General features: G+C 31.4%; 13 protein-coding genes across 13 annotated transcripts; 6 read left to right on the top strand and 7 right to left on the bottom strand. All coding sequences in view use genetic code 12, as the record gives it.

Annotated features, from left to right (window-relative positions):
• Positions 1–1,758: 1,758 nt before the first annotated feature.
• On the top strand, positions 1,759–3,913 carry WSC4 (Wsc4p). The gene has a single exon (XM_064909244.1). The coding sequence runs from the start codon at positions 2,121–2,123 to the stop codon at positions 3,621–3,623; it is 1,503 nt and encodes a 500-aa protein (XP_064764449.1). The 5' UTR covers positions 1,759–2,120; the 3' UTR covers positions 3,624–3,913.
• Positions 3,914–4,204: 291 nt separating this feature from the next.
• DFJ63DRAFT_332605 (type 1 protein phosphatase-activating protein YPI1) lies at positions 4,205–4,795 on the bottom strand (the record flags this gene model as incomplete). The annotated part of the gene is made up of 1 exon (XM_064907712.1): positions 4,205–4,795. One exon carries the CDS (start codon positions 4,793–4,795, stop codon positions 4,205–4,207), a length of 591 nt encoding a protein of 196 aa, XP_064764448.1.
• A 1,805-nt stretch (positions 4,796–6,600) lies between these two features.
• Positions 6,601–9,121, top strand: RIM101 (alkaline-responsive transcriptional regulator; the record flags this gene model as incomplete). Its single annotated transcript, XM_064907619.1, has 1 exon — positions 6,601–9,121. The coding sequence occupies exon 1, from the start codon at positions 6,788–6,790 to the stop codon at positions 9,119–9,121; it is 2,334 nt and encodes a 777-aa protein (XP_064764447.1). The 5' UTR covers positions 6,601–6,787.
• Positions 9,122–10,296: 1,175 nt separating this feature from the next.
• On the bottom strand, positions 10,297–11,466 carry DFJ63DRAFT_283113 (tRNA-5-taurinomethyluridine 2-sulfurtransferase; the record flags this gene model as incomplete). The annotated part of the gene is made up of 2 exons (XM_064904696.1): positions 10,297–10,442; positions 10,548–11,466. 2 exons carry the CDS (start codon positions 11,464–11,466, stop codon positions 10,297–10,299), a joined length of 1,065 nt encoding a protein of 354 aa, XP_064764446.1.
• Positions 11,467–12,052: 586 nt separating this feature from the next.
• Positions 12,053–13,093, top strand: DFJ63DRAFT_13129 (uncharacterized protein). The gene has a single exon (XM_064903373.1). The coding sequence runs from the start codon at positions 12,367–12,369 to the stop codon at positions 13,060–13,062; it is 696 nt and encodes a 231-aa protein (XP_064764445.1). The 5' UTR covers positions 12,053–12,366; the 3' UTR covers positions 13,063–13,093.
• A 31-nt stretch (positions 13,094–13,124) lies between these two features.
• Positions 13,125–14,243, bottom strand: DFJ63DRAFT_282283 (deoxycytidine monophosphate deaminase; the record flags this gene model as incomplete). Its single annotated transcript, XM_064904636.1, has 1 exon — positions 13,125–14,243. One exon carries the CDS (start codon positions 14,241–14,243, stop codon positions 13,125–13,127), a length of 1,119 nt encoding a protein of 372 aa, XP_064764444.1.
• A 168-nt stretch (positions 14,244–14,411) lies between these two features.
• Positions 14,412–15,194, top strand: DFJ63DRAFT_310269 (21S rRNA (uridine2791-2'-O) methyltransferase; the record flags this gene model as incomplete). The annotated part of the gene is made up of 1 exon (XM_064905568.1): positions 14,412–15,194. The coding sequence occupies one exon, from the start codon at positions 14,412–14,414 to the stop codon at positions 15,192–15,194; it is 783 nt and encodes a 260-aa protein (XP_064764443.1).
• A 110-nt stretch (positions 15,195–15,304) lies between these two features.
• Positions 15,305–17,308, bottom strand: DUR4 (Dur4p; the record flags this gene model as incomplete). The annotated part of the gene is made up of 1 exon (XM_064905567.1): positions 15,305–17,308. One exon carries the CDS (start codon positions 17,306–17,308, stop codon positions 15,305–15,307), a length of 2,004 nt encoding a protein of 667 aa, XP_064764442.1.
• Positions 17,309–17,738: 430 nt separating this feature from the next.
• On the top strand, positions 17,739–19,423 carry DFJ63DRAFT_8976 (uncharacterized protein). Its single transcript, XM_064909183.1, has one exon. The coding sequence runs from the start codon at positions 18,168–18,170 to the stop codon at positions 19,395–19,397; it is 1,230 nt and encodes a 409-aa protein (XP_064764441.1). The 5' UTR covers positions 17,739–18,167; the 3' UTR covers positions 19,398–19,423.
• Positions 19,424–19,448: 25 nt separating this feature from the next.
• On the bottom strand, positions 19,449–20,876 carry FAV3 (Fav3p; the record flags this gene model as incomplete). The annotated part of the gene is made up of 1 exon (XM_064907711.1): positions 19,449–20,876. One exon carries the CDS (start codon positions 20,874–20,876, stop codon positions 19,449–19,451), a length of 1,428 nt encoding a protein of 475 aa, XP_064764440.1.
• Positions 20,877–21,062: 186 nt separating this feature from the next.
• DFJ63DRAFT_9133 (uncharacterized protein) lies at positions 21,063–22,026 on the top strand. Its single transcript, XM_064909203.1, has one exon. The coding sequence runs from the start codon at positions 21,250–21,252 to the stop codon at positions 21,973–21,975; it is 726 nt and encodes a 241-aa protein (XP_064764439.1). The 5' UTR covers positions 21,063–21,249; the 3' UTR covers positions 21,976–22,026.
• Positions 22,027–22,077: 51 nt separating this feature from the next.
• Positions 22,078–23,289, bottom strand: PGA52 (Pga52p; the record flags this gene model as incomplete). Its single annotated transcript, XM_064905566.1, has 1 exon — positions 22,078–23,289. The coding sequence occupies one exon, from the start codon at positions 23,287–23,289 to the stop codon at positions 22,078–22,080; it is 1,212 nt and encodes a 403-aa protein (XP_064764438.1).
• A 312-nt stretch (positions 23,290–23,601) lies between these two features.
• Positions 23,602–26,751, bottom strand: DFJ63DRAFT_9658 (alpha-mannosyltransferase). The gene has a single exon (XM_064909254.1). The coding sequence runs from the start codon at positions 26,332–26,334 to the stop codon at positions 23,914–23,916; it is 2,421 nt and encodes an 806-aa protein (XP_064764437.1). The 5' UTR covers positions 26,335–26,751; the 3' UTR covers positions 23,602–23,913.
• Positions 26,752–27,978: the final 1,227 nt, after the last annotated feature.

Genomic DNA, 27,978 nt, shown 5'->3' with positions numbered 1-27,978 from the left:
TCAACTCTATATACTTATATTTGATCACAAATGTGTTAAAAATATTATTATGATTATTATTTTAATTATTAGTAATTGTAACAATGGTGAGTTAATTAAAAGCTCAACTTAATTATACCCGTAATCCCCATTAAAAATAGAAAACTATAGACATTTTACCAAGAAAGATAAAATCTATCTATATCTAAATCATGGGGGCATAGTGAGGTCATTCAGAAAAATCAAATTAACTACCGATATGACAACTTCTGTTGATTACGCAAATCGGCTTAATAACCACACAAACATTGCTAAATGAATGCTGATTTTTTGTGTTCAAACTTTCATCCCCCATTCTGGTAAGTTTCATGCCCAATCTAATGCGAGAATAGCTTAATTAGCCTTTTTCCAGAAAGCTCATAATCAGGAGGAGGGGGAGGCAGAATAACGGTCTTAGTCTCCAAGGGATCCAAAGGCACACAAAGATTTACAAACATGACAAACCTACAGCATTCATATTCGTTTAAGTAATATATTTTAATAGAAATGGTTTTATAGATACTGTCAAAAATAATTGTAATTATATGTAAAATATATTTGGTTTGAGATGAGGTTAGAGAGAAGGTTAAAGTATTCATGGATATGCACAATTATGCCCTTTATTCGAACAGTTTCTTCCATCACTATATTTCTCTTTGTTATCTCTTGGAAGTAAGAAGTTTTGAAAATTATCGATTTCAGATCAGAATAATTCCTTCTATCCCCCCCCCCACCATCTTCCACTTAATCTAACCCCCTTGAACTACCATTCTTTTAGAAAACAATTATTATCTTAGGATTTATTTCTTTTTTTCACCTCTCTCCACTTGTTGCTGAGTATCCTTAAAATAAAGCTCGTGATGGCCTGCTATTACAATTGGGTTTAAGGAAACATTTAACTTCAAGGATACAACAGTTTCAAATTTAAATCTAACTTTAGTATCTACATTCCGATGCGGTCGGCGGATAAAGTATGCAAAAATTTGTAGTGAGAAGAAGCAATATTATGCTGTACCAAAAAGTAAAATTTCAGTCGTAACCATTATAACGTGATGCCTATTAAAATTTGACCTTAATTGATGATGATGACCAAATATATGTTAAGGTAGTAAGCTTACCTATCTAGACTATATATCTCTATCTATTTTATGTGGCATGATAAGAACTACAATGTAGTAGGGGTTTATTAAATATTTTTTAACCACATACACACAGTTAATGCGGTAAACTCCAAGCTTATTATTGAACTTTTCTTGTTTATCGTATTGAGTTAAATATGATAGTTCAATTATTTTTTTTATATCTATTGTATACATATTATACCCATATGTGGCTGGGTACACTTTCAATGAAGGGACGGATGAGATAGTAGTTTTCATTGTCTATAAATGAATGTGTTAAACTGTATTCTCCTCCTCTTCCTCCTCCTCCTGCCCTTAAACAAAGACACTATTTTTCGAGTGTGTCTCATCGAGAATAGAATTTCAAGTGTGTGCAGGTAGATTCGATTCCGGCCCAAATCTCACCCTCGACTCCCTCCAAACCCGAAATGTTCAGGGGGGGAGTGGGACAAAAATAGCAGTAAGTTTCTCTTTTGATAGGAGATGGTGCTGCTGCTAATTAAAACTCCTAATTAAACCAAAAAAAAAGGTAAATATTGATATGAGCATGCATTGGTGGTATATCATATATATATAGAAACATTTATAACCCTAAATAAATTATAATTCAAATTTCATAGGAGAAAATACCACCCCTTTTTCTACCTTATTGGATGTCCTCAAGACAACTATCGACATACTTATCATCATCATATTGACCTTACCTTAACTCCAATCATTACCTACCAGTCATCAATTATATATCATACCTCACATATCCGTATTTCATCTTGTAAAGACTTTTCATGAACATTTAATCAATTTTATCAACCCATTATTATTTATTTTAATCAACAAAAGGAGTTTGGTCTTTCTTCATATACATATATACATATTTTTTTATTCATCTTATTCATTTCATCATTCACATTCATATTCACATTCATATTTTCATAAAATAGCATTCAAATCCCCAACCTTTTATCCCCCCTCTAAAATATCATGAAATTCAATACTTTATCAGTGGTTGCAACCACTGCTTTTATAATAATACCAATTCAAGCTATATCACTTTCATATTGTGCCACCAATAACTTGGGAGTTTTAACCAGTATAACCAGTTCACAATATATGTCCAATGGTTTATGTCATGATACTTGTAATAATGAAGGTTATACTGTTGGTGTGGTACAAGGTATGAATTGTTGGTGTTCAGATGATGTACCTGGTATTACTGTTGCGTCATCTAATTGTGCAATTCCATGTCCTGGTTATCCAAGTGATTCTTGTGCTCAACAAGGTTATTATGGATATATTGTAATAGGTTTACCTAGTTCAACGATTGGAAGTAGTACATCATCCACAAGTACTACAAGTACTAGTAGTACTTCACCATCACCATCTACCACAAGTACAAATGCAGGTACTACATCTGCTCAAAATAATAATAATAATGACGATAATGATCCTAATACTGAAGATGTTACTAATAATGTGTATGTTACCAATAACGTTTATGTTACTAATATGGTTTTGCAAACTGGTACGACATTAGTTACTCAAACTACACAATTAACTGAAACCAAGTCTCCAACTTTGATAAGTCCAACCGTAACGAATATCTTACCTGCTTCAAGTTCATCCAGTTCTACAAGTTCATCATCATCGACTTCTTCATCTACAAGTTCATTGAGTGTATCAATTCATCAAACTACAGTGGTATCGGTTACTACTGTAAATGGTACTCGTCAACAGATTGTTTCTACATTATACGTTACTCAAATTGCTTCACCTACTGAAGATCCTGCTTCTTCTTCATCATCCTCATCATCAGCTAGTTCAACTGTTATGTCATCAAGTAGTGGTTCATCCTCACCTTCATCATCTTCATCAGGATCAAACCTTGCATCCGATGTATCTAAATCCACTTCATTTTTCGATTCCAAGGGGAAAGTTGCTGGAACATTCACGGCGGTTGGAATAGTTATACTTGGATTAGTTCTAGGGATTTTATATTGTTGTTGTTGTGCTAAATTATGTGGAGGGAAAAGACATGATGATGATGATTTGGATAATGATGGATTCACTGATGAAGAGAATCAATATTCAAGTGATGAATTATCAATTGCTCATGAAAAAGTATCACCAGTATCTTATCATAAGGGAGATAATTCTACTGTTAGTACTTCAACCATTAAACGAGAAAACTCATCCAAATCATTATTTTCATTCTTAAATGGTGGAGGATCATCAGGAAGTGGAGGTACGATAATTACATCGGCCAACAATAGTGATATTGGTCGAAGTCCATCTCGGAAGAAGTTGGTGAATAAACATAGTAGTTTAGATCTGAATAATAAGGATATTCCAATGTTTCCAATTGAGGAATGGGATTCAAGATTAGATCCAGATTCAATGTTTTTAAATCATAATAATCTTTCCAATAAATCGTTTGATGATCAAGTTGATTATTCTCGACCTTTGAAAATTATGAATCCAGAGTGATCAAAATACAATCGTTTACTAATTTCTTTCTTCAATTACGTCCTTCGTTTCCAAGCCTTTTTTTTTTTAATTCTGACTTTCTAGTTCTTTCAATCGTTACTTTTTTTAATCTTATGGGTATTTAAATTATTTTTTTTATCATCACTATATGTTTTCATTTTCTTTTCTTAACTTGTTTGTTACTTTGTTTTATTATTGTTAAATGATATTGATAACAATAATTAATCTTAATAAATCTTTTTTAGCATTATTTATATATATATATATCACAATCAATGAATCTATATTTATAAGGAATTGAATTATCGTAGTGTTGCGTGGAAAGTGAAATGAGTTGGGTATGTGTAGATGTGAATTCATTCAATAGTTCTAAAGGTATGAATGAATTTAGAGCGGAGTCAACACTACGATTAAATTTAAGGATGTTTTATTTAAAAATGGTAAAGAGCAAACATAAACAAAAAGTACATAAAAACCACTTTCCATTAGTTAAACATAATCTAAAGGTATTAAAACAGGCATAAAATCATAAAGGGGTAGACATAAGGGGAACATAAACTAGGAACAACCAAACAATTGAATTAGATGAAACTATTTAAATTTGATAATTTTGATTTATTTTTATACATTGGTTGATATTCATAAGCATTGGGTTGACTTTCAATTGATGTTCTTTCTGATAAATCATCAATATTCATATCACTATTGGAGGAAAAGGTTGATGATCCATCATAATCATCATCGTCGTCATAATCTTCGTACTCATATTCTTCGGTGGTTTGAGATTCAGATTTATTAATACATTCATCATTTTCATACATGTAAACATCTTCATCTGATGGATGATAGATACAACATATTTTTGAAGATTTTTTATGCATATTTTCATTATCGATAGTTTCTTCTGTCCATCTTAATTTCTTTTTTAATTTTTGTTTCTTAAACGTTGTTGATGATGATGATGATGATGAAGATCCTTCTTGTTGAGATTGTAATTGTAATTGTGATTGAGATGTAGTTTGATTTTGAGATTGATCTACTTGTTGTTGTCTTCTAAAAAATAATTGTAAAGGAGTTGAGGATCTTGAATCAAGTTCAAAGTTGGTGTTTGTGGAAGATGGAGATCTTGGTTGATCTTGATTGATCAAAGTTGTTAAATTAGTTTGCAGCATGATTAACTAATAACAAGGGATGAGATGGATTAAGATTAATAAAAAAAAAAGAAACGGCTAGTGAATATCAAAAGGTTAATTTGTTTCAACTAGATCATACAGGGAGGAGGGTTGATTAATCTCATTAGCTTTTTACCTAGTATAACAAAAGAGAAGTTAAGAACATTTAATCAAAAGTTTAAGTTATTTCAATTAGTGTTTAAATGAATGAAGAGATGGATGGATGGGATCAGTTTAGTTTAGTTTAGTTTGGTTATAGTTTAGTCATTCATTATAAGAATTATTATTTAATACCCAAAAGACACATCAATCAATCAGACAGACAGACAATTGCTATTTTAAAACTAAAGTGTAAACCTCCCCACAAACATAAAATAGACAGACAGACAGACAAAAAGAGAAAAAGAAAAGACTAACTGAATGACACTTTTTTTTTAATGAATGGGTGCAACTTTTGTCTTTTGTCTTTTGTCCACGGATCGTTTTATGTCGTGTAATTAATGAGATATGCCAAGAGACATTTGTCGTGGGGGAGGGAAGAAGCTTAAGGTTGATGTTTAGATGTTTTATATATTGTTTGTTTGTCTTATTGTTTTGTGATTAATCCGGGAGATGCATGGATGCACGACTTAAAAAGAATGAAATTTTTGATGATCAAATCAGTTCACAATTTAAGAAAAAAAGGGTGACTTGGCTATCCTGTATATTATTCTACTTAATTTCTTAAACAGTAGACCAGAAAACATTACCATGTAAGGGTTAATAACTCTTGATATAGATTATGAGATACAAACGAAAGATAAGATATTGTTATTTGTAGTAATAGAATTAAATGAATGAATTAGCGAAGGAAAGAATTCATTAATTCGTTAATTAATGAATGAATGAATGGGGTAAGTGGCCCAGAAATCAGTAGTCATCATGTCAAAGTTAAGTTAACAACTAGTATTCAATTGAATTGAATTGAATTGAATTGAATTAGTTCAATCAAACAATCAATCGAATGATTTGACTTATGATAACTAATCAGTTAGATTGTTCTAGTATCTACTCATAATAGATACTGGGATGATAAAGTCACGTGAAATCCAACCATGTGATCAGCCTCATAGTAAATAAATTCGGTTAAAGTCATTTTTTTTTTTAATTTAAATTTCTTTTTGTTATTTTAGATCACCACAGCCCAATTTTTAAAATTGAGAGAAAAAGAGACAAAAGAGGAAGAGGAACACACTCACAGGTGTTTGGTTGAATTTGTTTTTGAATTTATTTGGTATTTCAATAAAATGCTTGGCGCTAAGAAAAAACTGAAGACAAAAAATAAACTCCAAAAGAAGAAGAAGAAGAAGAGAGAGAGGGAGAGAATAGAGTGTCGTGTCGTGTCGTGTCGTGTCGTTTCTGTCAGTTTATGATTTTGTCATTAACTGTCTGTCTGTCTGTCTGTCTGTCTGTCTGTCTGTCTGTCTGATTAATTGATTAATTGATTAATTGATTAATTGATTGTCTGTCTGATTGTCTGTCTGACTGACTGTCTGTCTGTCTGTGTCTGAAACTTTTTAGTGTTCTCTCCCTCACTCACCCTCCATTCAATTCTGTGTCTCATTCTTAAATTGTCTATTTCTTCATCATCATCATTATGCTTTTAAAAAAAAGTTTAATGTTACAATAAAAAATTAATAAATGAAAATAAAAAAAAAGTTGTATGTTTAAAATCTTATAAACTTTCTTGGCATAGCTCTGTATATATTTAATAAAGTTTTTCTCTTCTTTTTTAGGATATTTTATATATATATTACTCTTACTATCTACAAAAGGGAACCAACCAACAGTTTTTGTAATTTTAAACCTTTTTAATTTATAATTCAATATTCATCCCATCATAATCGTATAAGCCCCCCCAACCCAACCTTTATCTTATCTTATCATATCGCAACATCTATCTACTTACCATACATCCCCCCCTCATTACACAATAATAACTATATTCCAATCATGAATTATAATTTGCACCCTGTAACTTATTTAAACGCTTCGGCAAACCTCCAACAACAACAACAACAACAACAACAAGTTCAACAGGTTGAACAACAACAACAACAACAAGTTCAACAACCTTTAGTAACAACCACTTCTAATAACTCCACCACTAGCAATCATACCATCAATAATGATCCTGATGCTATTGAAATAGATAACGTATCTTCAACCACCTCCAATTCTTCAGCTGGTTCATCCCCAAATAATAATGGAAGTCCTCATTCTTCATTCACAAGTCAATCATCAGCAAACTCTCCAATCTCTGATGGTAAACAAGTACCCCAACAATCTCAACAAGTTCAATCTCAACCTCAACAAGTTCAACAGCAACAAGTTCAACAACAACAACAACAAGTTCACATACAACCTCCTCAATCATTACATCCTCAACTCAACCATTACCCAACTTATTTACAATCTTATCCAACCCAACAACCAACCTATATCTATAACCAACAACAACAAGTACAAGTTCCTCAACAACCTTCAAATGAAAATGATCATGGTTTAAATAATATCTTTCCTCCAACTTACCCAGTTTTATCTTCTTCAACCAATAATTATTCAACTAATAATAACTCCAATACTGTTCAACAACCAGTTAAACCTCCAAAGAAAACTTATAAAAAAATTAAAGCTGAAGATTTAAGAGGTCCATTTAGATGTCTTTGGGGGAATTGTAATATTATATTTGAAACTCCTGAAAAATTATATGATCATTTATGTGATGATCATGTTGGTAGAAAATCGGCTAATAATTTATCATTAATTTGTAATTGGGAAAATTGTGGAATTTCAACCGTTAAAAGAGATCATATTACTTCTCATTTAAGAGTTCATGTTCCTTTAAAACCTTTCCATTGTGATTTATGTCCAAAATCATTTAAAAGACCTCAAGATTTAAAGAAACATTCTAAAATTCATGCTGATGATCATCCTAAAAAGTTAAAGAAGGCTCAAAAGGAATTATTAAAACAACAACAAAGAGAAGCAAAACAAAAATCAAAATTATATGCTAATGGTCTTATTGGTAAACCAACCAATTCAAATTTCGATTTACCAATGCCAACTAATAATAATAATTTCTATCCAACCACTACATCAACTACCACCACCAATAATGATATAGGTTATAATAATACTTATCCATCAATTAATCAACAACATCAAGATCTTTATGATCAACAACATTCAAGAAAGAGAAGATTAGAAAATAATTCTCAACATAATATGTATGTGGTTAATAGTATTTTGAATGATTTTAATTTCCATGGTATGAATAATAATGGTACTACTACCACTAATACTACTACTAATAATAATCAATCATCTGAATTTAAGAAATTAAAACAAGATGTTAATCCTCAATATAATTTAGAAATGTTTAATAAATTAAATCATATTGAAGATCATTTACATCAAGGTCAACCACAATCTACTCAACCAGCTCAACAACAAGGACAAGGACAAGGACAAACTAGTCAACAACATAATCCTTCCTTTGCTGCTGTGGCTGCTTTCTCCAATGGTAATATTTATGAAGCTGAAAAATTCTTTAATTCATTATCTAATTCAATTGATATGCAATATCAAAACTTATCTTATCAATATCAACCTCAACATCCTCAAGGTCAACAAGGTGCTACTAATACCACTACTGCTACTAATCCAACTTCAAGTACTACTATGACAGGTCAACAATCATTATATCCATCCTTACCACAATTAACTTCCTCAGGTTCAACATCTACTAAGAATAATGATTCTATAATGACAACTAATCAAAATTCATTCTTACCAACTTCTTATCCTCAAATTAATAGATCATTAGGTAATACTTATTATAATCATCATCATTCCAATTTTGGAAATCCAATTGGTATGGAATTTGGAGGGGTTTCAACTTATCAAAAATCAGGTCAATCATTACCCCAAGCTGAAGAAGATGATGATGATGATGAAGAAGGTATGGTTGAAGTTAAAGAAGATGTCAGTTCGGATGATCTTGATAGTGAAGATGTTGATGAAGATGAAGAAGAAGATGATGATGAAGAAGAAGTTGAAGAATTATTCAATAAATTATCAATCAATAATGATGATCCATTCAACTTGGATACTATTGCCAAACATAGAGATATGATATTAGTAGTTTGCCAATATATCAAACAACAAATTGAGGCATCTAAAGCTTCAGAACAACAAAATACTACGATAATTAAGACTGAAGATGAATCTAATTCAACCACCAGTTCAAATTCAAGTCTTTATCCTAAGATTGCTGCTTTCTAAGTTTTATAATTACGTTCTTTCTTTCTCTCTTTCTTTCTTTTATTTTTTACAGTTTTATTCTTTTAATTCTTTTTATTATTATTACAATTGTGATTATCTTTCTATTTATTTTTACGTTAGTCTGCCTTTTAGTTTTTTTTTTCACACCCTACCATTCTGTTTTTTATTCATATATTCTTATAAGTTTATTTTGTATAGTATAGTATTGATTTTTAATGTTACGAAAAAGAAATAGTAAAAAAATAATTGACTGTAATCAATCAAACTGTAATTGACGGTCATATCGGGGTTGATAATAGACTATAACCGTTAAACTTTAACAAAAATGTCTCCTATTTTACCTAATAAAATGCAAAAGCCACGATTTGTGATCGAAAGAGGGGGTTACGTACTAACCTTAGTTATTTTTGCTTCTACAGTGTTATAAACCAAGAAAAATTATTTGTACATTCACAGCTATAGTATTGCGTTTATTTTTCTAGGCATACGAAATAAACCTAAGAAAAAAACAGCAATTAACGATTACGACCACGACAACCATTAAAGGAAGATTTTAACCTAAAGTTATCAAATGAAGGGAGGAAGGAAGGATGAAAAAGATTACTTTAAAACGTAAATAAAATTAAATAACTTTGTTATTTTGCCTAGAAAAATAGAAACATCTCTTGACTACAAAAGTAAAGTTTTTCCAATTCATCATGAGGCTCTACCATTATGTGTATCTGTGTCGTTCTTCCCCTATCCTATCAATGCCATGCTTTATTGCTTGCTGACATGTGCGTGGAGGGTAGGTATTTCCTTGCTTCTTTCTCTCATTTCGATGAGGGTATGTATCTGTGATAGTCGTACATTAACCATGCTAGAATCAAACCATTTTTATGTGGGGTGGTCTTCTGATAAGAATTTATATGTAATGTAGGTATGATTCTACGATGTCTACTGATCGAACCATATTGTTCTAGTTTATGCTTATTTACGGTGAGGGAGTAAATATCCTCTTACATATTGATTTTTCTATTTACATACACTTGGACAAGGCTATATACATAGGTTAAGGTATGATTGATTGATCGATGACGTTGGTGTAGGGTCTGATCTTTTATTTATTTGTAAGTTTCTTTCTTGGAATATTTATATATATAGATATATAGCCAGACGATCAAACAATAAAAGATCTACGAAAACGTTTCGTCTATTATTCCAGACCCTAAGATTCGACAATCTTGATAAATGACAAAACTTTGACCTGGTGCCAATGCTCTTACTGGGGTTTTGAATTCAACCGTAAATGTAGAGGACTGTGCCTCATTAATAACATTTTCTTGTCGATTAAAGTTAGGGTTAGGGTTAGGGTTTGAGTTTGAATTTGGGGTTCGCTTTATTTCTCGGATTATATCTTTGATAGGTATCGGGGTTTGTAAAGAACGATATTGGAATGTTAATTGATTCATATCCAATTGTGAGATTTCTTCTGGTGTTATCATCCATTCAAAGTTTATAACTTTAGCACGGGATTTGAATAATTTAGGATTAGTTGAACCCCGAACAATCACTAATTCATTCTTATCATAATTCTTCTCACTCACAAACCAAACTCCATTATATTGTTCATCACCTTGAGGCATTGAAATCGATGATTTTTGGCCAATAGTAGCATACCATAATCCTCTATGTTTCCCCCAAATTTTCCCATCTTCAGTAATGATATTCCCTGGATTGGATTCAATATATTCATCTAAAAAATCTCGAAAATGTTTAGCATCTTGACTAACAAAACATAAGCCTTGGGAATCAGGTTTATCAGATACATGTAATTTAAATTCTTCCGCTAATTCACGTACTCGAGGTTTGATATAATGGCCGATCGGCATGAGGATCTTACTTAACGTTTGTGATGATATCGATGATAAATAATACGATTGATCTTTATTCTGACTATATCCTCTTAATAAATGATATTCCCCCGTTGGTTTATGTTTCATGACTCTAGCATAATGACCCGTAACTAACCACCATTTCTTAGACAGATTTTGATATTTATCAGTAAGATATTCAATCATTTTACCGAATTTAACGAATTTGTTACAATTAATATCAGGATTTGGAGTTAATCCTCGTTGATACATTTCAATCATAGGATTGAACACTTGATGCCAATATTCTTTTTCAAAATTAACTCTTTCACAAGAGATACTTAAATCGGCACATACTCTTTGAACATCATTCCAATCTCTTTCTATACAATTCGATGTCTGTGACCAATTTGCCATGAATATCCCCTTGACATTAGGATATTTGGATGCATACAAGGCAGCTGATACTGATGAATCCACACCTGAACTCATAGCAATAATAATATCATCATTAATATCTGGTTCTTCCTGGACATACTCCTCAGATGATACTTCATTCACAGCTTGTTCTTGTGCTTGTTTCTTTCTGTTATATGTCCCTATAATCGATTTCAAAGATGGGGTAGGTGAAGATTTAATATGTTTGATGCTGCTGGTAGTATGTTGAAAGGTTGGAGAAAACTTATGGAAATTCCGAAGTTGAAATGTTATGGGCAAACCAAGCCGTATTATTCTTGCCAGACTTCTATAATTACGCCTTATCATGAGTTTTTCCTTATTAATATTGAATTAGCAGCCGTTCTAATAATAAGTAACATCATTTGGTTACAAATTTTTTTTCATTCTGTAGATACTGGTAGGTAGTGCACGACTTTTGCAATCACTGTTAATTTTAACGGTGACGAAGTAATTATTAAACATGATACTATGAAAGTCTTCACCTAATATAATGATGGCCTAAGATCTTTCAATCGTACACTATAAATATGCTTGGTTTAAAATAAATGTCATATTCCACCATGATATCTGTTAGTGTATCTATTAAACTTTAGCACAACATATCGTCTCTTATTAAACTTCTGCTCTCCTTAAACGTCACTTTTACGACCATTACTTCTATACATATCATATTATAACTCAAAATCAGCATTGTACCATCTACATGTCAACCAATTAGAAACGGTTAACTGTTGTTTTAAACATTTATCCCCCATCGCCCCATACAAATAATCATTGTAAATCGAAACCGGACCGAAAAATTTCGCGGACAAATTTAAGTTCTCCAGATTTGATGGGTTGGGGATCCTGTCAATATTTGAAAAAAATATATACCAAATAGTTGTCAAATATCAACTAGTTCTGATAAATATCAGCAAATCATAAAACACCAAAATGTCATTGAAGTATATCGATAACGCTAGAAAGATCTTATGTATAGGTCGTAACTATGCCGCTCATATTAAGGAATTAAACAATGCTAAACCTCAACAACCATTCTTCTTTTTAAAACCATCTTCATCCATTTTAAAACCTAATGATGGACCATTTTTAGTTCCAAAAGGTGTAGTTGTTCATTATGAAGTTGAATTGGCTTTCACTTTAAATAAAACTTTAAAAGATTTATCTCCCGATTTCAGTGCTGAAGAAGCTTTAGATGCTATTGAAGGTTATGCTTTATCAATCGATATGACCGCTAGAAATGTTCAAGATGAAGCTAAAAAGAAAGGTTTACCTTGGTCAATTGGTAAAGGGTTTGATACCTTTTTACCATTATCAGGATTCATTCCTAAAGAAAAGATTCCTAATCCTTATAATGTTGAATTGATCCTTAAAGTTAATGGTGAAACTAGACAACAAGATAAAACTGATTTAATGATTTTCCCAATTCATAAAATCATTAGTCATATGTCTGCTATCATGACTTTAGAAAAGGGTGATTTGATCTTAACTGGTACTCCAAAGGGTGTTGGTCAAATTAAACCTGGTGATAAAGTCGAAGCTTACTTGAAATATAATGATGAAGTTCTTGAAGAAATCAAATTCGATGCTGAACAAAAACCAGGTCCATATGACTATAAAGAAATTTAATAAATTGACTTTTTATTTATTTACTTATTTATTTTACATAGCTTTGCATTATCATCGTCTATCTATATGAAAATCCCATCCGTTGGTGGTTGAAACTGTCTCAATATAATATTTGCTTCACTCATTACCTTATGACTTGCAGAATCCATGGAATAACTTTGAGCATATACGACTTCTCTAATCCCACTTTGAACAATTTTAATAGAACACGTTAAACATGGACAAGTATTACAATACAAAACACTATTATCTCTAATTCTATCTCTTCCTGCTTCAAGTAAGGCATTTTCTTCAGCATGTAAACAAAGACAAGTGGATAAACTTGATCCGCTACCTTGTCCTTGATTACATCTTTCACATCCACCTTCATTACAATTGGTTAAATGTCTTGGTGTACCATTATAACCAGTCGCTATAACTGTATTTTGACGAACAATAACACATCCAACTCTTCTTTTCATACAGTTAGATCTTAAGGCTGCTAAATCAGCTAATCTCATAAAATATGAATCCCAAGTAGGTCTTAATCTTGAAAAATCAACTAGATTTAATTCGCTTAATTTTATATATAAATTCTTGATTGAAGTTGAAGTATTGATGATTTTAACTTGAGCTTGATTGTTGATCTCTATTAATGGATTACCGGTTTTGAATAATAATTCATCGTTCCTGACTATGAATTGTTCAAGATTTAATCGATTACCATTTTGAAATGAATTTCTTAACATATATCTTTTATATCTGAGAAGGAGAGGGGCGTCAATAGAAATGTGCAAGAAGAATGGTCTCTTCTTTAATGCTATTAACATTTCCATATTATCAATATGGGATATGACAAAATTTTCTCTCCAATTTAATGTAACATAATCCAATAATCTATTCAAATCATCAAAATGTTGAAATACTTCAATAGTTGAAAAATAATCAAACTTTCCAGAAACATCTGACTCGTCATAGGGTTGAAATCCTTCAAGACTTTTAATCACTTTACCTTCAACCAAATCATCCACACTATCTTTGGGTGAACTATCAGGAGTACTTAACTCAACTATAGAATCATCACATTGCAGATCATCAACACCACTTTGTTTGAAACTTAATAATTTGAATCCTTGAAAAGTCAAATATCTTGCAACCTCTGTTTTACCAGAGCTTAATGTACCCGATATACCTATAAGCATGGTTCGTTAGATCCTTATCGTCTTTAAAACTGATACGTTACCATCAAGTTTATATTTTAGATTTTAAAAATGCAAACGCGCTTTTCTGATTGCGATACTTGAAAAATATTTATATAGGCAAAAAAATTTTGTAATGCCCTTACGATATTAGTATCTAATATAATCTATATGATGATTTGTACTATACGGTCAATACCAAAGATAGAGGTACCGAGTGTATATACATCCATACGACATAAATGTTCTAAATCGTCTAATCGTTGGTTGGAACGTCAAACGAGAGATCCTCATACCAAACAAGCCAAAACGTCATATTATAGATCCAGAGCAGCATACAAGCTAATTGATATCGATAAGAAGTATCGATTATTTAATAAGAATTCTCGGAATATTATTGATCTAGGATTTGCACCTGGGAGTTGGACTCAAGTGGCAGTAGAGAGGATGAAGTCTATAGGCCTTGAATCAAAAATACTAGGTGTTGATTTGATAAATTGCAGCCCACCTCAAGGTAGTCATTTCATACAAGGAGACATACTATCACGAAAGACCCAAGAACAGATCAGACAGTTCTATTATAATCAAGATGGAAATGAAACAGAAGATATCGACAATAACCACATAGAAGACAAGAATTTACCTGTTGATTTAGTGCTAAGCGATATGATGGTCAATACTTCTGGGATAAAAGATAATGATCATTTTGCTAGTATGGATTTATGTGATGCAGCAATTATATTAAGTTTGAATTTACTTAAAAGTAATGGTTCGTTGGTTATGAAGTTTTATACGGGAAAGGAAGATGTGTTACTTGTAAAAAGAATGGAAAAGATTTTTGAAAAAGTTTATCGTATGAAGCCGGATGCTTGTCGAGATGAACTGAGAGAAATGTACATAATAGGACTCAAGAAAAGGAAGGATAATGTCACTGTACAAGATATATTTAGTTAGATTAAGTATACTTACATGTGTTTAATAGTTAATGATATATGATAAAACCTCCGCACAATATTTTTGCAACATATTAATTATATTAAGACGTATATATCAAGACAACTAAATTAAGCCCTTCCGACTACTTTCTTACCAATATCCCAAATAGTATGTCTTGCTTCAAATATTGGAAGTAAAACAACATAACCAAAACTAAAAAAGAGCCAAATAATATCTATAACAACCCAAGCTTTAAGAAAGCCCTTCGAAAAAACATAATTTACATTACCAAGAGGAACTGGAATTACCAAAGTCATGATAAATGCAAGGATTGCAACCAAAATAATATATTTTTTAAATTGATGATCCAAGTGTTTATGATCAATTGTGGCATTAAGGTTTATATCAAGATCAGAGTCTTGTTTCGATTCAGTATCAGTACCTTCTTGTGAAGATTTTTCTTCTTCAACTTCAACATCTAATTCACCTTTGCTAAATCCAGCTTCTTTGAATTCTGGAGAATTTGCAACTTCAACTGTTCCACCAAGATTTTCAACTAAACTTGTTCTATTTCTTGTTTCATCAAAATTAAAGTTTGCTGGTTTAATCAAAGAAGCAACAATGGAAATAATAGCTCCTGAAAAGAGAGCAGTAATATTTCCAGCAAATGAAACCCAAGTGTTAGATAAGTTATCAACACTAAGTTCACCAAGATATGCTTTACAAGTGACCAACCAGACGATGATAGCCAAAACCATACCACCAATTGAACCACCCACAGCTCCAACTTTGTTTAGATCTTTCCAAGTAAATGAAAGGAAAATTGGGAACACGGCTGAAGCAGTTGCACAACCTAAAAAGTTAAATAACCATCCCATATTAATCTTGGCAGCACCATAAAAGATCGAAGCTAAAACTGCAGAGAACAAAGCCCATACGAATACTGAGATCTTAGCTACCCTAACAACTTCCTTTGGAGTTGCAGTTGGTTTAATGTATCTTTTAAATACATCATAAGAAATCAATGTAGATGTAGCAATTAATTCACCGGCAAATGAAGAAGTAACGGAAAAGAAAATTGTCACCAACATCATAGCTGAACCAGTCTTACCCAATAAGTAAACTACAGCTGCAACAGCAGGGAGACCTTCTCCAATCTCAAATTCACTTAAAGTAGGGAAATCTGGATTACCAGAAAGAGCTTGTGCTGCTAAACCTAAGGTCAACCCCATTGAGAGAGGAATAACAAACCAACAGATCAGGGCAAAGAAATATGCCCTAGAAGTATATCTAGGATCAGCAGCGACAGCTCTCGATAAATAAGCTTGATCATTCACAACTAAGCCAAACCCAGTAATAATACTAATAATTGCAAAAATCCCACCTTGGGAAGAATTGAAAGTTAAGTATGATCCTTGATAATTACCTGCAACTGGGGCTGGAACAGTTTGTAATAATTCCCACATTTTATCAACGGATCCAAGCTTTTCATTAGATACATAAACTTCAAAAGCAAAGACAATAAGGAAAATAAGAATGATAGTTGTATGAGTTGCATCAGAAATGAAAGTTGCTCTTAATCCACCACCAGAGACATAAATGGCAACACCAAATGGGATCAAGAAAAGAGCTGCATATTGACTAATACCAGTAATAGCTGAAAATACAGACGAACCACCTAATAAAATACAGGCACTGACAATGGAATTACAAGTGAAACCACAGAATAAGAAACTTAAATGTCCAGCCCTACCAAATCTGAAATAAGCCATTTCAGGAAAAGTTGTCACCAAATTAGCATTCTTCTTGATCTTACTTGAAATAATAGAAAATACAGACACTTGTAAAAGACCACCGATGGCATACCAATAACTTCCACTAATACCAATTGTATAACTCTTTACGGCTGATTCTAAAATAGTTAAACTCCAAGTCCAGTTGGATAAAATACCACTCAACATTAAACCGAAACTAATAGATCTACTACCAGAGACGAATTCATCAACTTTTCTTGCATCATATTTACTGTATTTGTTTTGAAGGTAAGTAACATAATTCATTACTATGGCAAAGAATGCCCCTCCCCCAATTATAACTGCATAACCTGCAGCTGCTGGTAAACTTGGTTCCATATTTATTTGTGGACTTTAACACTACAAAAAGTTACAATTTCACTACAAAAAGGATCTGATAATGTTTATATATATATATTCATGAATCACAAACTACATCGGCAAATAAAAATTGTTTTAACTGTGGCATACAATGAAAGATTTATATGATAACTTAATCTTAATAATGTGTATCTAATACCACCATTGTTTGTGGTAATTACGATATAGGCTTTATAAAATTTCACCAAAAAAGTCAAATACGGAAACTGCAAATATTATCCTTGATTATTAGACTTGACATAATCTAGACAATCGGGGCGGGAAATCTACCTGATAGTAGTAAAAATTAAAAAATAATACACCTCATTTACTAAATTAAAGAAAGCATTCAGGGGGGGTGTTACAGTAATAGCCAGGTGTGGCTGCTACTTGTGGTTGGAATACTGTATCATAATGTAATCAATAGCAAATCATCTGCTTTGTGACTTAGCCGCTAACGCATCTTACTAATTCTATACTAATATTTTGAACATTCCCACGGGATTCAAATTTAGAGTATATATATTTAAATATGTGATTTGATAAATATGACTCAAGTGTTTATTAAGTTAAAAAAATATTTGCAACTTTAACAATATTATTTTTTTGGTTGTGACATTTTATCAATTGTGGCTCACCTAACCGTCTCTTCTTTTTTTGATATCATATGTTTTTACAATTATAATTAATGAATGTAATTGTGGCATCAATATCCCTTATCAAAACTGTATGATTATTACCCGACCCGAAATATGGGAAAGAAGTCCAGTATAAAACTATTTTCAAGGCCAGTGTTTAAAATTTGACCTTAAAGTATGGATACTCTAGATTAAGCAACATGAGTTCAGTGGAAGAAATCGATAAAAAGTACAATGTTAGACCTTTTATAGAGGCCCAACCTTCTAAAGAAGACTTTGAAGTTATCGAACTAGAGTCAATTGATTTGTCTTTGTTTAAAGAAGGACCTGAATATCTTGAGCAAAGACAAGAACTTGCCGATAAGTTAGAACAATCGCTTTCAACATATGGTTTCTTTTCATTAGTAAATCATGGTATTGAACAAGCTGAATTTGAAAAGTTACGTTCCATAGCTCAATCATTGTTGGAATTGCCTGAAGATGTTAAACGTCAATACTTGGCAGGTGCTTTAACTTCTGATGCAGAAGATAGATCCGTTTCTCTTGGTGCTGAAAGAGGAGCAGGGTTTAAACCAAGAGGATACTGGTCAATGAAAAATGGTGTTACTGATTCAATTGAACATTATAATTTCAGAGATTTACAACAACAAGATCTCTTTGATGAAAATAGACCATACCCAGAAATTGCCAGAGCTCATTTACCAGAAGTTGCTAAATATTTCCGTTACTTACACTCTACTGTGTTAAGAAAATTAACAATTTTATGTGATATAATTTTACAATTACCAGAAGGATTTCTTTGGGAAAATTATTTTAAAGTTATTACTGGTGATAAACTTAATTCGGGATCAGGATTTGGAAGATTTATGTTATATCATGCCATGAAAAGGGATGATGAAGAAAAAGTTGATAAAACTTGGTTAAGAGGACATTCAGATGGTGGAGCTTTCACTTTTATTACATCTCAACCAATTTTATCATTGCAAATCAGAGATTATAATACTGGTGAATGGAAATATGTTGGTCATACACCAGGTGGTTTGATAGTGAATATAGGGGATGCTTTAGAATTTATAACCGGTGGTTATTTCAAATCTTCCATGCATAGGGTTGTTTCTCCACCGGATGATCAAAGACAATTCAAAAGATTAGTCTTAATTTATTTTTGTGATCCTAAATTAACCTCAATTATTGATCCAGAGCCACTTAATTCACCTAAATTAAAGAGTCTTGGTTATAATAAACCAAAAGAATGGGAAAAGATCACTTTTCAACAATGGGATGAAGAAAAGGGTAGATTATTTGGGAAAAAGGATGTTAATGATAGTAAGGGAGATGATCCTAACTTAGTGTTATTGTATGGACGTAAAGCAGAAGGGCCATTCTCACTTGAAGATGCAAAAAGAAAATCTAATTCTATTAAAGTCTAACATATATATAATCTAAGTTTATAAGAGTAATAAGAAAAGTAAATAAAATCTTTAAAGTCTAGAAACTTCGTACAAGATTTGAGCGGCAGAAGCGTTATCTAACAAAACCTTCTGGGTAGCGTTGTTAACATTATTGTTACAATAAATAGAAGTCAGTAAAGTGAATGTTTGACCATCATTATATATGGCCTCGTAATCATTGAACATGAGCTGAGTAGCACCAGTAGCCAGATCAAAATAAAGTGAGATGTCAGCAGGATCTTGTAAAAAGTCAAATACGAAATTTCCTTGTCTAATCATTTCAGATCTAAAATAATCGAATGATTCTTGCCATGGTACAATTGTAAGAAGATCAGAAATACCAGCATAAAGTAAATGAACATATTTTAACGGATTATTTAATATTTTGTTACTACCATAAAATGCACCATTTTGATTTAAAGCAGCATTTCCCAATTCAATAGCGGAATTTAACCACTTTGAATTTCCTGTAAATTGATATAAATAAGCCAAAGTACTTATGCCTACTCCAACTGTATATGTTAATTTACCATCATTAACATTAGTGATATCATTCTTGTCTAAACCATCATAAAATAAGTGATCATTAGGATCTTGCAAATATTGAAACATAAAGTTCATACAGTTTTCAGCAAATTCTAAATGAGTTTGATTTTGAGTAACAGAGTATAATCTCATAGCAGCAAGAGCGGCCTCAGTAGTGGAAATTGATGCTATATAGTCACCATTATAACTCCAGATAACACCCCCAGTGGAAGGATTCCATTGACCAATTAAGAAATCAACTATATCTTGAGCTGAATTCAAGTATTCTTCATTTCCAGTGATTTTATAACCATCAATAAACACCCAAGCAACTTGGGCATTATCATCATTATAAATATCATCATCGCCAGCTTCCGTAGCAGAATAAGCATTCAAAGTAGGATTCTTATATTGATAAATATTAGCAATAGTGGAGTTAATTTTAGAAGTATCCTTTAAATCAGTTATAGCTCTTCCAATAACAGCTTGATCCCAAACAACTGGTTGACTATAAGTTCCAGTTCCACAAATGGAATCATCTTCATTCCAGTTTTGACCCAGTTCTACCCAAAATCTTGACCAGATCTTACCTATTGTGGAGTAGAAATCATTTACAGTACCATTTTGGGATATGAATTCATTAGCTAATAAAACTGGTTTGGCTTGAGTTTCAGCAGCTTGAGGAATATTGATGGAAGTAGTTGATGTTAAGGTAGTTTCAGCATTAGTTGTGGTATCTAAGAGTGATGTAGTGGTAGGACTAACAGTGGCAGTAGTAGTTTGAACCCCAGCATAAACAGTTTGATATTGGGTGACAACAGCTGTAGTATATACAACTTGAGTATTAACCACTATATCAGCTTCACGTCTGAACAATGGAAATGAGAGTGAAAAGTTTATGCAAGTGAAAGCAAGAATAAAATATATATTCATCTTTTGAATGTGATAAGAATAGACATCGAAGCTACATCATAATTAAATTTATAGATCCAGATACAGGCATTTATATATGTATGTATTCAAGAAAAGTTCAAAAGGTGAGATGCTAGTTTCAACCTTGTTTTAGGCGTAGTAAAGCCCAGAACAGGATATATGTTTTATAAACTGTTTTGAAACAAGCTCGTTTTAAGATGGATGCAAATACAAAATTCCCATACTTAAGAAAAACCAAAAGTTTGTGAAACAAATCAATTTGAGCCGCAGGAAATCAGTAATTTTTTTTTTTTTGATATTGAAGTGTATAGACTGGAATGTAATGACTTGTTTCTATCTCGATTAAAGCTTAATTGAGGAATAGGTATGACGTATGTCGACAGCAACTAAAACATATTTGAAGCATCCTGTGCTTGTGAATCCTACCAAGTGGATAAGATCTCCCAAAATACATGAATCAAATTTGTATCTTACAGGATTTTATAATTCTAAATCACTTGAGAATAATCCATTTGCCAAAGCATTGATTGATACCAAAGCCGATGGATTAGGAACGAGATTCCCGGTTGGTTCTATGATTCATTTGACGGCAGATACGCCGCCTGATAAGAGAGAATCGTCTAATTATTGGATAATGCCAATCATCAACCATTCGATTAGTCTTGATAAATATTTCTTCACATCGCATTATATGATAAATAATGAAGTTTATGTCAATGAAATGATACGACAAGGTAAAAAGGTTAGTACTAGATTCCTTCCTAGAAAGATTATCCATAGAAATGGGAAGTTACGTGGTGAAATTATATTTATGCCTGGATTTTCTGATGTGGTTAAACAAAGATATGAACAAGATATTATAAGGTTACTCTCAATTCAAACAGCGCTGGCGCAGTCTAAGAAACAGAATGCTGGTTTAACGTTAACTAAACAAGGTCCATCAGTTAAGGTTGTGGGTTCTGATGTTATAATAAATATAAAGAAACTATCACCATATTTTGATTTTGAAGAGGAAGAGTTATTCATTCCTTATGAACAAAATAATGAATTATGTGAATTGATAATTTATTACTTGAATTATAAACTCGATCTGATATAGCATGTATATAGTCCAAACTACAGAAGACATTTTTATCACCTCAAATGTGTATTTTTGTTTTTAATGTATATATAAATAACCATAGAAAAGAAGATATTAAACCTAAGTGAACCAAACGAACATACTGAATAAACTGATAAATAATCTGGTGTAGAATGAATCATCATTAATACTGGCGCCTGAACTCTTCTTGGATGAACTTGCACCTGCGACAGGGACTGAAGATAATTGATCAGTAACTTCTTTATCATTGGCAGTCCAAGCAATGAAATCTGAAGCTGAGATAACTTCATCAAAAGTAGTTGAATTTGAAAGCCAAACATAGGCACTACCATTTGAATCAAAACTAACACCACCAACCATTGAATTTTCAGTATCTCTTGGGATATAACCATTCACTTGTAAACCAGATTCAATATCATCAGTACCTTGATAATCATGAATAGTAGTAAATAATTGATTAACTAAAGATGCGGTATTATTTTTAACTTCAAAGATATCAAATTCGCCACATCCTGATCTCCAACATGAACAATTGACATTAGAAGAGTATTGAGCCGTTCTTGGAATATTGGCATTTAATAACCAAATAGCTGGCATATTATAATTGGCAGTCCAATCAGGAACCAGAGTTTCATTTGGCATTTGGAAATCAAATAAAAACATCTTGGTGGTTCCAAAGAAACCATGATAAGCAGGAATATCTGATCTATAAATCCCACAATCATTACCAAGACCAGATGAACCACAAGAAATGTTTGAAAAAATGGAAATTTCTTGATTAGAAACAAGTTCAGAATCGGCTGCTAAAATAGTTGAACTTTGAGCAGCAGCGCTTGCATCAGAATTGGCATAAGATAAACCAACACCAAGACAAGTTGAATTTTCACCTTCATTATTTAAAAAGGTTACATTTTGAGAAGTTTGACTTTCAGCATCATAATATGATAATCTATTCCAAGCGCCACTCAGGGAATCTCCATTTGTGAAATTATCAGAAACATAAAAGGCAAATTTATTCAAGATTAATGGACCTCTGAAATGAACAGAAACTTCACCATTTAAAGGAGCATTTGGACCAGTGAAATTCACTGGAGCTGGATTGATTGCACAAGAACATGTATCTGAATAAATATCATCTAAATTGCTAACTTCATTAAAAGAACCAGTGAATCCAAGATTATTAAAAGCAAGTACTTGAGCACTTGCAGGACTTGAACTTGATCTTTTACTATAAGTTATCTTTCTGGCATCACTAGGATTAGTCAAGATTGTAAGAGAAACAATCGATAATAAAATACTTGACAATTGCATGGTTGAATGATCTGCGCCTCGTGGAATTTAACGAATGTGAAATTGTGATGGATAGATAAAAGACCCTGATAAGATAGATAGATAGATAGATTCAAGTGAATTTTCTGACGATGATACTCGATTCAATGCAAAAGTATTAAACCAAAACTAATAAATGAACAAACTTCAAATTGAAAAGAAATAATTGAATGATTTTATACGAAACAGAGATATATTTATCTACACATCAGAAATTTTTGTTTATTTTTTTTCCCGCAAGGGATCAAATGGATGCAATTTTAAATTTAGTAACACAGGGGCCACCCACTCATTATGGTAAGTCGTGTGTTGGGTTCAAAGTGATTTTGGTGTGTGAAACAAGGCTTATCTATGGTCATTTAGGTTTATTGACCTGAAGGACTTATGTATGATACTGTTATATAGAGTTGGTTATGGATAACTGTATGTCATATAATTTGCGCTTTCAGTTGTAAACAATGGTTGTTATTCTTGCTTTATAACGGTGGGTTGCATGTTACCGCATTACTGCAAAAAACCTATAATCATAATCATAATCATAAAATGTATATATTATAAAAAAAAAAGTGTCTATAAATACAAGTTTTAAGGGGTTAGTACCTTTCATTATTCATTTCCAACCCATATATCTCCATAAAATTGAAATAATTTTTGATCTTGTTCATCAATCTCAATCACTGTACCGGATTGAGTTCTATCTTTAGATCCAATATCACTATAAGCACACCAAACATACCCATCACATAATCCTCCAATCATATCCCATGATCTTGAAGGTTCATTTTCTCCATTGGGGACAAAAAGATTATCCTTACCATTAAAAGGAGGTATAATGACAGTTTCTATTTGAATAGGATCAAAATAATAACTTCTTAATTCTTCAACTGTGGTAATACCAGGTTTATATCTCCCACCTTGACTTTCTAAATCCTTTTTATAATCAACTTTATCATATTTCCCACAGAAATGGAATCCAGAATTAAACCAAATTAATTCATTGGTTTCATCATCAACATGAGCAGGATGTGCTGAACAAATTTCTTTTGATATCCGAATTTGACCATTTAGTTTAATTTTTTCACCACTAGCTTGACCAGCAGCAGCAGCATGATATTTATTAAATGTGAAATCTTCATCACCATTAACTATAAATGATAACCAAAATAATTCTTTTTCACCATGACTTCTATCTCTAAATGCTTCCATGAAATTTAATTGGGGTAATAATAAAATTGAATTAAAATGACGAGTTTTATCAATGACAACAACCCCAGCTTCCATAAAATGAAACATTCCTTGCATGGCATCTAATTCAAGGGTTTTTGAAGTAATCAATGGAATATCAAAGATTATAGCATCAAGTACTGATGGAGACATTTTTTTAAAAAAGTATGCATCAGATGGAGGTCTAATTTGCATGGTTGTTCTATCTTTATAAAATAAAGCTCCTGATGATTTATATTTATTATTTTGAAAAAACCATTCGGGATTCTTTAATAATACTGAATCAGCATCAATTAAAATAAATTCTTCAAATGTATTAAATACAGTAGCTAATAATTTATTCCCATATCCATCGAATTTCAGTTTATAATTTTCATGAATTACACTATATGTATTAACGAAATAAACTTCTTGTTTAGGTAATCCACGATCATAATCATTAGAAAATTGATCTCTTACTTGATCGAAAGATTCTGGCATATCTCTTCTTACTTCTCTGGCTGCTCTTACTATTCTTGATTTGGAATTTCCTGAAAGATTATCATAATATACAATTTGAATAGGTAAAGTATTTTGAAGAGCTCTTAATAAGGCAATTAAATTAATTGTGTCATCGACATGTTTGTCACCGATAGTTAAGACGATACCTTTCCCACTTAAGGATTTTCTGAATTTATTTAAGAAACATGACCCATATTGAGATTCAGTTGATGGATTTGTTTTTGCAGCATTTGAATTTTTGAATTTGGGAGGACTTAATTCAATTTCACCCGTCCATTTTTCAAATACAGGATAATGGAATGATAACCAGGGATATAATCTTTGTTCTAAGAATGAACAATCACTAGCTGGGTTTAATTTAACTGATTTCTTCCTTATTTTATTATTAATATTTTCATTGTCATTTTTGTTGTTGTTATTATCTTCATTCTTATTGTCATTTTCTTTCTGATCTTGATTTTCATTATGTTTAACTTCATCTTCTTTGAGTTCTAAAGTTGGAGCTATTTTCACAAAATGTTTTTGATGTTGTAAGAAACTTTTAATTGAATTTTGTTGTTTTATATTATTTACTGAAAGATAACATTTATTAAAGATTCTTAAATGACTTAAGAAATTCAATGATTTTTGTTCATCGATCGATATAAACAACATAAATTCCTTATATTTATCTTTTATAAACTGATCAAACTCTTCTTGATTTTGAATTTCTCTATCTTCATCATTACGATGCTGTTTATTATACTGTTTTTGTAAGAATCTATAATTATTTCGTCTCCAATAATCATATTCATAATTAAATCGATTAGCCGATATTCTTTCAAATGGATTTATGAACCAATTTTGATTATTAACGAATAAATTTTCGAAATATAATTGACAACGATTTGAGAAATCTAAATTTGATAAAATATGATAGAAATCAGGAGAATCAGATTTCAGATCAATTAAATTAAACATAGTTTCATAATTTTGGGAGAATGATGGAGGTAAATTCCGACTATCATTTAAATATTGTTGATGATAAAGTTTTATGGGAGTTAATTCTAATATAGAAGCATCCAAAGTTTTATGAACATTACTAGGTACATCTTGAGTTGAGAATGATTCAAATGAATTATCTTCATCTTCTTTATAAGAATTTAATTGTTGATTTGTAGTATCAATGATATTTATGATGGTATCAGATATGGATTCTGAATGATAACAATAGATATAAACATTGAAGGCAAGTATCCATATCATAATACAGACATAAAGTAATAACTTACTTGCCTTTAATCTTGTATTAAGCTTTATCATTTCTAGGTAAACAAAGCTTTTATGCAAATAAGGACATCAACTATTTGAAAAAAAGTAAAACTGGTAGATCTTATAAATCTATCGAGTGAGATTTATAAATGAATGAATGAATGATCAAGATGGGGTTTATTCAATTTAAATAATAGGATGAATTCTATAAAATAATGGTAAAAAATAAATAAATGCCACTATAATAAGGAACGTGTAAATATAAACATATAAAATATGCGTTCTACGAAGATATATATATATATATAAGTATAAATATGTATGAATGGCTCTTAAAAGGAAGGTATCGATTCAAGTTAATAGTTTTAAGAGGATTGTAATTTACAAATATCGGAACATTGTCTAGGCGATAATCATAATATGCACAACAAATTTCATGAAATGTATAAATATAATAACCAGAAATAGAAATGAAGTTTGACATAAAATAGGTATATATACGACAAACTCCCCACTATCTTTTCGTTTTTTTATTTCTTTTTAATTGTTTGTTTGTATGGCTTTTATATTTAAATGTATAAAAAGTTTGACATATTATGCATGGCACACATACTTATTGTGTCATAAATTATCTCTATTTGTTGGATTTTATAATTGTAAACAAAGCATCATTCAGCCAGCTCAATACTACAGAAAAAATTATAATTATATAACTTACATACGTACTAAAGATTGACAGTATATGGTAAACATATAGGACGATGAGGCGAATGAAGGAAGGAATAGTAGATTTATTTTTAATAAATATTATTTTGAAATGTGTCATTGCCCACAACTACTACCGTCTCTCTATACTAAAAATATTATTTGCCTCAAAATCGGTGAATCAAAAAGAGGACGTGTGCTGAGGACAAAACAAAAAGGGAATAGTGATCCGAATAAAAGCGAGTAATTTACCATAGTAAAATTGGTTATGAGGAGGAAGCAAAGGTAGGTAGGAAGAGGAGGTAAGAACAGGAGGATATATAACAATATGGAGATTTACGATAAATAATAATAATAATAATAATAATAATAATAATAATAATGGTGATGATGAGAAATTCATGTTTAGTCGAAGTTTAATTTATCCATAATCCTCTCTCTCCCCACTTATATATATATAATATGAGAATTTCATACCACTCTAAATACTTCATTATGAAGATTTTTCCGTTTCAGTCATTTCGTACAATATTGATTGATCTGAAGGGGATATGCTCAATGTTGCCTCGCTCTACATTGTTCAAAATCCGTTCATAACTAAGATACGGGTCGATAACCGATATCGATATGAGCCATATAAAACTATTAAAAATCAATTTGAGGTTATTTCAAGTGAAAATTGTTTATCTGTCAATGATCGACAATGACAGAGGAAGAAAGGGGAAAAGGAAAATTCTCTAACTTATGGGTTACTTTAAAAATATATCTATATATATAAGGTAAAAATTTCACAGCTAATAATGAAATTTCAACCTTCTTTGCCGTACTTTATCTGTTCCCCATGCACTATTTAGCAGTATTCCAAATGTAACATCTAATTTCTACACCCTTTTTTTCTACTATCAATGAGTCGCTTGGATATATATTATGTAAGTGATATTAATCTATGGTCCACATGGTTTATCGCATAAACTAATTTCAATTTATTAC

Source organism: Scheffersomyces coipomensis, assembly GCF_036884675.1.
Source record: "Scheffersomyces coipomensis strain NRRL Y-17651 chromosome Unknown DFJ63scaffold_1, whole genome shotgun sequence".
NCBI lineage: Eukaryota > Fungi > Ascomycota > Pichiomycetes > Serinales > Debaryomycetaceae > Scheffersomyces > Scheffersomyces coipomensis.
The sequence above is the reverse complement of the archived record's forward strand: the minus strand, read 5'-3'. Positions and strand labels throughout refer to the sequence as shown.